This window comes from Helianthus annuus, chromosome 10 (genome assembly GCF_002127325.2).
Source record: "Helianthus annuus cultivar XRQ/B chromosome 10, HanXRQr2.0-SUNRISE, whole genome shotgun sequence".
Taxonomy (NCBI): domain Eukaryota; kingdom Viridiplantae; phylum Streptophyta; class Magnoliopsida; order Asterales; family Asteraceae; genus Helianthus; species Helianthus annuus.
This window is the reverse complement of record NC_035442.2, coordinates 69,355,856-69,369,072: the sequence shown is the minus strand read 5'-3', so window position 1 is coordinate 69,369,072 and position 13,217 is coordinate 69,355,856. Positions and strand designations below refer to the sequence as shown.

The 13,217-nt window shown below is 35.9% G+C and overlaps 1 protein-coding gene across 1 annotated transcript; it reads left to right on the top strand.

Moving 5' to 3' along the window:
• The first annotated feature begins 1,176 nt into the window (after positions 1–1,176).
• Positions 1,177–3,880, top strand: LOC110885491 (alpha-1,3-arabinosyltransferase XAT3). Its single transcript, XM_022133199.2, has 3 exons — positions 1,177–1,479; positions 1,564–1,632; positions 2,467–3,880. The coding sequence occupies exons 1-3, from the start codon at positions 1,266–1,268 to the stop codon at positions 3,696–3,698; spliced, it is 1,515 nt and encodes a 504-aa protein (XP_021988891.1). The 5' UTR covers positions 1,177–1,265; the 3' UTR covers positions 3,699–3,880.
• The last annotated feature ends 9,337 nt before the right edge of the window (positions 3,881–13,217 follow it).

The following is a 13,217-nucleotide window of genomic DNA, read 5'->3' as shown; positions in this document are numbered from 1 at the left end:
TGCGGTGAGGCGTAAAACGGTGTGTCAAATAGTACTAATGTCATACAACCGTCATCGACCACCAACACTGACTCGACCTAGGATATGCGTGTTGCGACGAACCTGTCAAACATAGAAAAATAGAGGTAAAAACGTTGGACCACACATGCACGTTACATCATATTAACTCGAAAAATTTAGAACTATACGTAAAACGAAAATTTGCGAAAGTTGAAAAGTATAAGTGACAAAAGTTGCGAATTTAAATTGCAAATAATAAAAAGTTTTGGGTTAAAGTTAAAAAACAAATTATGTAGGGTTAAAATTGAAAAAGGTAAAAATCTTTTGGTTAAAAGTAAAAAATCAACTTTTTTTTTTTGAAAAAGTCACAAAACACAATGTACAAGTTGTTATGCACAAAAATCTTGTAAACTTATATATGGAATAATATATAGTTTAGCCCCAGAAGCAAATGGTTATAAAACGGATCAAATCTTCGACTCATATGAACAGTCTTGATCAAGTCCAAGTCCAATCTATGAATGGTCTAGTTTGATATGGACCGGTTAATGGTATAATATATTCAATTATCCTGTTAATATTTGTGATGTGTGCCAACATGATTGTTATTAGCCTTCTTATTTTTAAACAAGTTTTTTTCCATGTATATTTTATTTCATTCAAAGATTGTTACCACTTTATTTACAACGTGCTTAACACATTTATTAAAAGTTTTAAACCCATTTACTCATTTAACACGTTAAAGAAAACAGGTTACATGATTAATAACCGTATAAATATAAATAATGATATAGCATTATCAAATCTAAGGTCAAACTAAATCGGTAGATGATCAAGTTGACTCGATCACATTATGCTATCAAAAACCACGTGAAAGATGACACACAAAGACCAAATCTCGACGATTACCATACAATAAACGTCACAAATTTAAACTTCCCAAATTCTACAAGGACCAAAAACCACACTCTACAAAACCTCAAGGACCATATTAGTATTATTTCCGCATTCTCCATCCTCAACACATCGGTTTTGACTGTCAAAAAGCATAACCCACATACCCAAAAGCTGACTTGGCCATCCTCTGCCAGCTCATCATCAACTACATCTTTTTTTTTTAATTTCTTTTATATAATTTTCATCTTACATGACAAGAAACAGAGTATCCTGTTAACCCCATAAATACCCCTCACCCATTCTCCAATCTCCTTCAACTTTCTCTCTCTAGAAACTCACAAACTTTCTCTCTCTAGACCCCAATAAAAATGGTGCACTATCAAAGATACATTCAACTCAGAAAAGGGGTCACAGTAGCAACATATGTTGATGAAGAAGATGCATGTGTTCATATGAGTGGATGTAACAAGAAACCAAAGCCTAAACTTGTGTTTTTTCTTATGCTCTGCACACTTCTTTCTTTTTGCTTGATTCTTGCCCCACATCTTCTTCCTTTCCCCACACCCACTCTCTCTCTCCTTTGTAAGTTTTCTGTTTTCTCTCTCTACTGTTACAAGTTTCTTTCTGTTTTGTTGGGTTCTGATGGTTTTTTTTGTGTGTTTTTAGATCCATCTGCTGGTGATCACGAAGCTGTTTCTGATTCAAAGATTAATGTTTGTTCATCTGTCTCAAATGGTTAGTTGTTTGATTTTGTGGGTGTTTGTTTGCGTTTTAATTTGATGAAACAGTAGAAAAATAATTTTATCCAAAAAAAGTGTAAACCCGATACACATACACGAGGCTCCAGCATGCACGGGTTCCGGGGATTCCGAGCCATCTTTTGGCAGTCTGGGGGTAAACCCGGTACACGAGACTCTCATATGTGCGTGGTCCGGTTGTCGAGCCAACTAAATGAAAAAAGTTGGTAAACCCGGTTCATGAGGCTCCCGTATGTAAAGGGTCCTAGGGGTCGGGCCAATAGATTGTAACCTTACATTTGGGTGTAAACCCCGAGGCTCCCGTACAAAATTCGGGGTTTGGAAGTGTCGGGCCAACTTATTGGAAACCCGATACGTAGGGGCGGACCCACATAGAGCGGGTCGAGGTCTTCGAACCCCGGTGTTCTTAAAAAAATTAGTAGATACGGTATATTAAATTTTATAAGGGCCCTATAAATACAATTAGGTGGACACCATAGAAAGAAAAGGAAAGCTGGTGTACTGGTAAACCTTGTATAACCCATTTTTTGTGTTTTTTTTAAATCTAATTCAAACCTCGCTTTGACCTGACCTGAAAATTTTAACGTTTTGTTATGAAAAATTTGTACAAAATCATGGGTCCGCCACTGCCAATACAAGAGACTCCCATATATATATGCGGGGTCCGTGTCAGGCCAACTGATCAAAAAATTTGGATGGTAATGATTTTTTGGGTGGTAAACCTGGAGGCTCCCGTGTGGGGTCCGGGATGTAGGGCCAACTGATTGAAAAAAAAATTGATTGTAATGATCTTTTTCGGTTTGATTTACAGGAACGATTTGTTGCGACAGAAGTAGCATTCGATCAGACGTGTGCGTAATGAAAGGCGATATACGAACACATTCGTCGTCGTTCTCAGTGTTTCTATACAGTTCCAAGAACTCGGGTGCCGGGGATCAACAACTCCAGCAAGAAAAGATCAGACCGTACACTCGAAAATGGGAGGCATCAACTATGGCCACCATTGATGAACTTACCCTCATTGCCAAGAAACCGAATGCTTCTGTTGATCAGCACAAATGCGATGTGAATCACGACGTTCCTGCGGTGTTCTTCTCCACCGGAGGCTACACTGGAAATGTATACCATGAGTTCAATGATGGGCTGATTCCATTATACATTACTTCTCAGAAGTACAACAAGAAAGTTGTGTTTGTGATTCTTGAATATCATGATTGGTGGATAACCAAATACGCGAATATCCTCACACATCTTTCGGATTTTGAACCGATTGATTTTAGTGGTGATAAGAGGACTCATTGTTTCTCGGAGTCCATTGTCGGATTGAGAATTCACGATGAGCTCACAGTGGATTCGTCATTGATGGAAGGTAGCAAAACGATCAAAGATTTTCGCGACATTTTGGACAAAGGGTATAAACCGCGAATCCAAGGTCTAATTCAAGAAGAGGAACGAGAAAACACGCAGTTGAAAAACCCGATCAAGCTCGTTGGAGAATCAAAGAAGCCGAAGCTCGTGATCATATCGCGAAACGGGTCGCGCGCGATAATGAACGAAAATGTATTGGTGAAAATGGCTTCGAAAATCGGGTTTTCGGTCACGGTTCTGAAGCCACAGAGGACTTCCGAACTCGCGAAGATTTACCGCGAACTTTACTCGAGTGATGTCATGGTCGGGGTTCACGGGGCCGCCATGACACATTTCTTGTTTATGAAACCGGGTTCGGTTTTTATTCAAGTTGTGCCTCTAGGTACAACTTGGGCTGCTGAGACATATTATGGCGAACCCGCGAAGAAGCTCGGGTTAAGATACATTGGGTATGAGATTCTTCCTCGAGAGAGCTCGTTGTATGAAGAATATGAAAGTAACGACCCAGTTCTAAGGGACCCAAATAGCGTAAACGATAGAGGGTGGGATTTCACGAAAAAGATTTATCTTGATCGACAAAAGGTGAGGTTAAATCTCGCGCGATTCAGAAAGCGTTTGGTTCGTTCGTATATTTATACGATGAAGAAGAGGAATGGGATGGTGCGGTCACAATAAAAACATGAAGATTGTAACACATAACCAAAGTTCGAAGCTAGGGTGGAATTGGTACCAAATGTATAAGTTTAGCAGATTGAATGAATGTATATGAGATATATCGTAGGAAAAATAGATAAAATGTTACTATATTTTTTAATTCTTTTTATTCATACATGAATAGGAATATTGTTTATGTAATGTATATTTACATACGATGATAATATACTAAGTTTAGTTACTGATTTCAAGCTTAGGGATGGTAATTTCTAAGGTGATGTTTGTTTTTTAAGAGGTAAAATGTCTGCATCTGCGGATCACATCTGCAGACATCTGTAGAAGAAGAGGTGAACCAAACCTCTGCAGTCTGCAAGAAGAAGTTTGTTTGTTTTTTAACGTATGCAGACTTCTAAAATAAACTGGTGGCGGTGTACGGACAGTGGTGGTGGGTGGTGGTGACCCCTCAACCCGTAAAAAAACTAGATTAAAAAACATACATGTGTTATCTCTTTACGACTTGATAACAATTCATTTACAGACTGGCAACACGTTATAACCATCAACCTCTATCTCGTTAAGATAATGAGTTACACTACTTTTAAGTCAGCCTGATTAAGGTGTATATTTTTTACAAAAATAAATATTTGAATCGCGTCCGGATTCTTTAATTCAACTTAAGATATACTAGCGGAAACAAATACCATAATATTCAGGCTTTGTAAATCAGGTGCTATTCGTGTTACTTAAAGTCGTAACTGATAGCGTTTTAAGAAGAAAAAATATAATTCGTATAAAGAAATATGTAATCCGTATGCTAATTACATCACGATGTTGTACATTGTGCCTCCTAAGACCATCTGTAATCATAAAGCCCTCGGGTGGGCGTTATGCGACACGTGTCGTGTCACGTCGCACAGTGGCTTTATGGGGCGTTATATCACCAGAGTTCGTTGTCATAAAGCCCCTACCCATCATTACCTAATTATTAATTTTTATTTTTATTAATTAATTAAATAAACATTAACTATTTTTTATTGGTGAAAGATTTGAAACTCCCCTCCATCACGGCGCTATCACCATACCGCCCCCACCATTTTCTTCCCCCATAAAGCCCCTCGTCGTGATGTTCCAGACGTCACTGGGCGCTATGAGGCAAAAACCCGGACACAAAACGCCCCACTAGAGGGACCTAAGTTGTAATCAGTTTGGCACTTTGATGAGGGAGAATCTTGATAAAACAATTGGTTGTGAGCTGGTTTTGGATTCCAGGGATAAAGGGGTTTGTACTTTATGCATCGTTAGTTGTGCCTCAGTTGTTGGTTTGGAAGTGGGATGTCATTGTTTTTTCTTCTTTATGTGTGTGATAATACAAAGGGATAGTTGCTGGTTTTTTGAACGTTACTATGCTCAGCTTTTTCATGATCATATTCTATTTTTTAATACCATAAAAATGCTCATCTTTTACCTTTAAAGACAAAAATCTTTTCTACTTGTATCATTTATCCCTTTTCTGTTTATCTCCAAAACTAACAATTAGAGATGTAATATTTGTTTTCCCTAAAGTGCGATTTGAGGAGACGAGACTGACATTTACCACCAGCTAGATAAAACTGATGCGACACTGACATGAGAAAAAAGTATTGGGTTATTTTCAAGCTGACAAAGATTGATACCTTGTCATCTCTAAGAGATAAAATCACGTAAGTAACACGCCCGATGAGATGATAGGATTAGGATATATGAGAACCGCCTACATGATTGTCTGGTTGGATACTCATGAACCGTCTTCATTTAAACCAATCACGGGGTTTCATGTTTTGCTAATATTGTAAATACACTAATAATATATAAGAAATTATATACATTGTTTTAATTTACTTTTATATAAGTATACATACAATGGGTTGGGTTTAGTGGGGAACCAACCAGGAAGGGTGCATTTAACATATTAAATTTATCATAAAAATTTAATGTAGCATGTTAAAAAGTATTCTTTTCAAAATTCTTTTTGTAGCTTTTACATATAGAAAAAGTATATCGTATATTACGGCTTAACGTACTTCACGTACAACAACGTGCGTGATTTGTTCTATAACATGCGTGATTAATGTTTTCACAAGCGTGATTATTGTTTTTCAACATGCGTGATTTTGGATTTTTGAGTTATAACATGCGTGATTTTAAAATGAACGTGCGTAATTACCTGTCGTACGTGATGTACGTTAAGCCATAATGTACGTTAACCTTCCTCTTTACATATAAATACATATACAAACCTTTTTAATAAAAAAAATTATAAACTAAAAAACTTAAAAGATATGCTTAAAAAATAGTTAAAAAAGGTAACAAAATTCTGTTACAAAAATATTTTTTTTATTGGAATAGCTTCTACACAACTGTACATGCAAAAGCTCCCATTTTTATTTTTGAAAAAAAAAACTTTTAGCATTTTACATTGAATTTTTATGATATATTTAACATGTTTAATGTACTGTTCCTCGGTACTCCATTTTTTAGTATTCCCTATTGAACGTCACACTACTAATGTCACACCCCAATTTCCCAGTGGGTCTGAATGTGGGGTTTATGCATGACGGTCAGATAACAGTTAACAATTTGCAGCGGAAGTATAGAGTAATAAAGTACAAATATAAAAACTTGAAATCTTATTAAAACTTAAAGTATTATCGCTGGGTACAATATCCCATAGGTAGGATCTAAATGAAATAAATGTTTAGACATCATAGGTCTTTTTGCTATTGAAGTTGCAAATTCCAAAGCTAGACCGAACCTTATCCAGCCTACTATTGAGGTTCGTCGCTAGTAAGTCAATCTTTAAAAATACGTCAGCTTTCGCTATTAACCGACTCATTTGAAAAATCATTTGATAATCAAGATAACCATTTAGTAATCATTTGATATATATAGGGATAGATTCATGCTACCAGATTTACATGTTAGTCATACAATCGGGGACCAGTGCTCAAAACCGGTTCATGATCAATATACACACCATTTAATGTTTTGCGTCTGTCAGGTGTATGTCTACACTCCATACTTATTTATGGCCATTACAATTAGTGAGTCGGGACGGTGGGATACGGTACTATTAACCCCCAATTATTTTAATGTTAATCAAGCAAAACGGAATAAACTGGGTTATTAACATTCTTTAAAAGCATTTGCCCATTTTCCATGCCCGCTCCAAGTGCCTAGTGCCATATCCCAAGTTTTATAAATAAAATAGGCTAAAAAGTATTTACCTTTGTATAAATAGTATATTTGGTTCTCGTAGCACAGCCGAATTCAAAGTTTATTAACTTAGATGCGATTCATCGAAGAGCTCTATAGTATAGAATGAATGGAAATATTATCCATTAGAATTGTTTATGGGTCATTATGTGTCCTTTGGACTTGACCGGTTAACATGGATTTACGATTGGTTCCGCTAGATTAAGCGTTGACCGGTGAGTAATGTTGTTTGTATCCGTACGAGTGAGGAGTATCGTGTGATATGGGTGATTTAACCATAAATTCTGAATTGGAAATGTTTTGAAAAGTTTTTCACCTGTTAAGACTAGTTTACATAATTTATGCCATTTTAACTAGTCTTGTGCGTAACTACGGGTTTGGATAGTCAAATGGGTTCGTGATAAGTCCGATATGTCAAAATGTATTTTATTGTGTTATATAAACTTTTTGAAGTCAAATTACATGTTATATATATTTATAACTTTATTCTTTGGTTATTAGATAAAAGGGTATTTTTGACTTTTTATAAATATAAGTTTGATTCGTCACTTGACCCATTTAAACGTGATGATCATATGATATAATTTCAGGGAATTATACCCTATATTATGATGATCACGTCAGTGAATTTAATTTGAAATTGACTTGACGAAAGTGGTCAGAATCGAAAGTCAACATAAAAGTCAAGTTGTTGACAATTCCGGACTTTTGGACAATACTAAGTTATGAAACTGACTTCTATGGAAAAAGCTATGGTTGGACAACTTACTTGCTTCAGAAAGCTTCTTAAAGTACCCAAGGGAAGCTATTAGAAGAAGAAGAGATCATAACTCACACTTTAATTTTGTGTGCTTTGAAATGGTGTGAGTGAAATGGTGAACAAATGAGGGTATTCATAGTGATCAAGGAATCAAGAGAACATGACAAGTGTCCTATGATGTGTTTAGAATAGGATTAGTTTCATGTTATGTGTCAAGTGAAGATTAAATGGTGGCATCATTGAAGAAAGGTGTCAAATATGTAGCAAGGCTACTGCTAGCAATATATTTGTTGTCTGGGGACCCCTTGCGGACCTCAAGGGTGTACCCCATAAGGTTCGCAAGGATCGTCAGTGTGCAAATATTTTAAATACCTCTTGTGGACCGCAAGGGGATTAATGATACAGTCTGCAAGGGCCTCCAGAAAACCAAAATTTTGGTTTTTGGTAGATTTAGCCCCTCAACTTTGAGTCTAATCCTTTTTTAAAGATTTTTAATCCCTCATTTCAACGTTGTGAATTATGGGGAGGGTTTCTGGACACGTGTCACTGTAGGATTCGATTCATAAATATCAGTGCATTATATATATAGACACACACACACCCACATTAAATTACATTTGACTTCACCGTGTTTTAAAATTGATTGAATTGGTATGACCAACAGGTTGGTAAGACAGTACTAATCCGATTATGAAAATTTTGGGCCTTGGTGATGAGACCAAAAAGTAAAAGGGGTGGGTCTAATAGCACTTAATGATTTCAATATTAGCTTGTCGGCAAAGTGAGAGTGGAGATTAAAAATGAAGGTCCCCGGTTGTGAAATTTGGTTATTCAAGCTATTCATTATAAGTACGCCAGGTTCCTTTATCTTGCTTAAGCCTAATGCGACGAGGGTGTGGAAATAGGTCTCCAATTTGAACCCAGACTTTGGTAGAATGAATATATGTATAACATATTGATTAAAGGGGTTATGGGAAATGGGTGGCATGTCCGACTTCATATGTTTTGGTGTATGACAAGCTACCGACGGCGGCGGGTAACTTATACCCAATTCAGATGGGATTGGGTCCATATCCCAAAGACGACAGCGAAGAAGGATGAAGAATAAAAATGTAATAATTTGTTGTGCGGGATAAGACTTTCGGAGTAGGACGACTCGTGGACTTGGGTGCAGGACCCCGTTGGAGGTTTTTCAGTCTAATCTATTTATAAAATGTGTCTAGATTTAGCCCCTCCCAGGGGCTTACAGGTTTTTCCCTGGAATAATTTGCTCCCTAAGAAGGTTAACATTTTTGGGTGAATGACATTTTTAAACAGGCCACCAACTCGAGGGGCTCTTTAGTGAAAGAACATGCAAACCCCTAGAGACTTGTGTCCATTTTGTGAAGAGGTGACCGAATTGGTGGACCATCTCTTCACATCCAGCATCTTATATTTTGAGGTTTGGAAGGCTATTGTGTTTTGTTGTCGCCTTCTCCCATTTTTTGCTTTATTTATTTATGACGTTTTGAGCTATCATATGAACCTCAAAGGGGATAAATTATACAATCGAATGGCGCAGTCGGTTATGCTTATGGTTTATTGGTCGATTTGGAAATCTTGAAACAATCTTGTTATTAATTGAAAAACAAGTTGTTGAAGGTATTGTGTAGGAAGTAAAGGCCTTGGGGTTTCTGTGAATCAAGACCTTGTCAAGAGGTTGTTGATGAATGAAGAGCAATGGAGAAAATTTGAGTTTAATTAGGGGAGGATTGTCTCTTGTTTGTGTCTTGTTTGCTTTCTTGTTTGTATATCTAACATCTTGCTAGTGTTTTTTGGTTGAATGAAATATCATCTTTCCAAAACAAAAAATTATGTTTATGTACATTTACATCAAATTTGTGTATTTCTTATATTTTGAAAATCATTAATGCGTCACGTATTTATTATTACCTGATTATGAAACATAAGTTAGGAGGTCGTGACACAACCCAAATGTACATGAAATTCCACCAATCACGTATTGCAACTCACTTTTACCATAAAAAACACATTATTGGTGGTATGGCTACCCTGAACCATAGACCTTATATTTTTACACTATCATCTCTCTCCCTACTCCGTATCTCTCTCCTACCCTCACACCCCTTCAATCAGTAAGAACTACCCTAAATCAATACCCGAATTTGGTTACCTGAATGGGTGAGGGTTGTGACCCAAATTAAGTACCCTACTTGAAATCCAATTCGAGGAGTGCTGCCAACCCCTTTATTCCTAAAATGTTGTAAAATAAATGTGTAAATTTTAAAACTCCAATTTTGGAATTTAAATTGTAAAATTAAATTTTCATTAATGTTCAATTTTTATGTAGTTTATCTTTCACGTATATATTTTTCATATAGTTTAATTAATCAAATTTATATCTATATTTTCTATAAAAGGAGAAATCCCAATGACAAAAGAAAAGCTGATGTGGCAGCCGTAGAGGCTGTCCAACAATGCTTTTCTTATGTCATTATTGCATCATAAAGCTTAATATATAAAACAACTTTAATTTTCAAACCTCTGCTCCACATTCAAATTCAAATCCCTGGCCCACATTCAATTTCAAAGCTCTGCCCACATACAAAAGGGCAATGCCCTGCCCTCATACAAGTTTCAAAGCTCTGCTCATTCAAAATTCAAAACCTCTGTCACATTTAAAATTCAAAATTATGGCTCCAGATTCAAAATTCAAACCATTATTTCTGATATATATATATATAACATAATTCTGTACCAGACCCCTTCCTCCTCCCAAATCCCTCACCTACCGCCTCCATCTTTATCCGCATAGACAATGACCGATCTATCTTAAAAGCTATTGTGAGTACACTTCTCTTCTTAACATCAAATTTATGTATTTATTTTTCTCATCATTTTCTGTCTCATGGTAAAGCTATGTTCAAAGTTCAAGCGTCGTACTATTGCCGACCCATCGATAACTAAATGGAGCCGAGTAATTGAGCAAATGAAGGATCAAGTAGCATCAACTCTTAGAGAGGAGAGGTTCGTAACTTCGTATAATTTTTAATGAGTAATTATCATTGTTATATTCTATGTATAACATTAACTTCAAGATTTGTTATCTGTAAATGATATAGGGAAGAAATGGCGTCGAGTAAAGCTGAAATGGAGGCAGACAAGGTATTTACAATTGAATTTATTTAGGTAGTAGTATCCTAAAATCAATGACGATTTCTCTGGTAGAACCATCTCTGGTGGTGTTATCACTATTGAATCTTCCATTTTCATGCTTCTGTTGTTCTTCGCTGAGCTCAGTGAGTTCTATTTGAAATTTAGGGTTTTGTACATTTATACAGTTTTTAGATGTTGGCATATGGCTTCTTTAGTGTCTTAAGAAATTAATATTAATTTTAGGCCTTCAAAGTGATTGTTTTGAAGTATAGAATCAGATGATCATTTGATTAAAGTTATAGTATCAGTTTTTTTAATCTTAAAATTCTACATTAGATGAGTTTAATCCCTTAAATAGTTAGAATCATGCTAAATAATATGCAAATGATTATACAAATATCAGTAATTGCCTTAAAATATGTTACATTTTGCTAACTTTCTTTTAGTTGTTGGGGTGTAGTTTTTTTATTATATCCAGTTATATTGCTCATGTGTTTTGTTTGTTCATAAATTATATTGTTTCTTTACGGTTTGTGTCGATCTACATCATGATGGTAACATTATGCTAAAGTTGATTTTGTGTGTCAAAGCATTGATGCAAGTGTGAGAAGTTTGGTACATTAAACATTAACAGATTTAAGAGTGTTTGTTATTAACGAGTTATCTAAATCTGTTTTGTTAATATTTTTTAGCTGGGCGTTTTATGACAAAAGGATTTCACAAGAAGTTAGAGGAGATGCTCTTGGAGAGGTAAAAACCGTTAACTATATGTCTCTATTCCAAGCATGATCAAATTCTGTTATAATTTTCTGATCGATTACTAAGTTTCATCATTTTAATATCGTTTAGGAATTCAAAGGTTACGTCTTCAAAATCATAGGAGGATGTGACAAACAAGGATTCCCGATGAAACAGGGAGTCTTAACACCAGGGCGTGTTCGCCTTCTTCTTGTGAGAGGTTTGTAATCTCGTTTCACTACTTACTTTTAGAGTAAAGTACATGGTCAAGTTTATAATTGATAAGTTTCGTTGTAGCATATAATTGAGAAAAAGAATTAAAGTACATGGTCAAGTTTATCTCTTTAACAGACTAACAGTTTTTCACATATATTATGCTGTCTTGAATAGGTGGAATTCAGACCCAAGTCCTACGTCAACTAGCAACCCAAAGGAAAATCTAACGCAGTGGATGAACCGTTTGCCTCATCCGAAGGTTTCTTCACAGATCCACTAGAACAGTTCAGCAATATTGATAAATCAAAGAGCACAAAATCTGGAGTAACATCACCAAGTGAGGATGTGTTTGGTGACATGGTGATGATGGTGAACGTTCTGGCCCAGTCTCAAAGTTTGCACCAGACTTATTGTTCCGTCACGCTAGGCACAGCTACAAAATTCTGTTTTTCTTAGCATCTGATAGATAGCGCAGAATGGGTCAGTCGATAACGTGTCAAAACATGTATATATTAAGTTCGGGTCAAAACAATTCGGACCTGGTTGACCCACTGAACGCTTTGGCACTTCTTTGGGCTGCAAAAATAATTTAACATATTAATAAGAGATTAAACTCTATGCTAAATAATGTTTAACTGTTGCGGTTGGATTGTATAAAGTACAAATCAATTGGTATATTACTTGCAAATGCATTTATACAAAATCAAATGAATGGTGTTCTTTCTACAATTGCAGGGATAAGGTGGTAAGATCCTACCTAAAGGCTGCTGTGAAGGCTTGAAATGGAAAGAACTGTCTTATATCGGTATATTACTTGCAAATGCATTTATACAAAATCAAATAAATGGTGTTCTTTCTACAATTGCAGGGATAAGGTGGTTGATTTTCACTGGAACTCACATGATCCATGGACAATTGTCAGTGTCTCTGTTGATGGTGAAAGTACTGGTGGCGGTGGTACACTACATGTATGGTTGTTATTATATTTTTATAAAGATTATGTAATATTATATAATATTATATGGTAATCATGTACTTGATATTTTATTCTTTTTATGACCGAATGTATAGATATGGAGGATGATTCATTTGATTTAACACCCGCAAGAGGAGGTTATCGACGAGCTAGAGAAATTCAAGTCGCACATTGTCACTTGAATTTTAACCTCTAGAGAAATTCAAGGCTGCTGGTAAGATCAGGTGGTAATATCCTACCTAAAGGCTGCTGGAGAAATACAAGTCATTTGACACAACATTCGAGGTTGATAAACAACTGGAACTGCTGTGAAGGTTGCGTTCATCAGGCTCTCAACTTGTGCATCCATTGGCGAACAAGAATTTAAACAAATCTTGAAAAAAATTAGTCAAAATCCTGATTTAGAATGTGAATTATCGTCAGAATGTGAATCTGATGTTAG

Coding starts and splice junctions, on each gene's coding strand:
- LOC110885491 (XM_022133199.2), top strand. CDS start 1,266: ATGGTGCACTATCAAAGATACATTCAACTCAGAAAAGGGGTCACAGTA. Junction 1,480..1,563: donor ACCCACTCTCTCTCTCCTTT/GTAAGTTTTCTG, acceptor GTGTGTTTTTAG/ATCCATCTGCTGGTGATCAC. Junction 1,633..2,466: donor TTGTTCATCTGTCTCAAATG/GTTAGTTGTTTG, acceptor TTTGATTTACAG/GAACGATTTGTTGCGACAGA.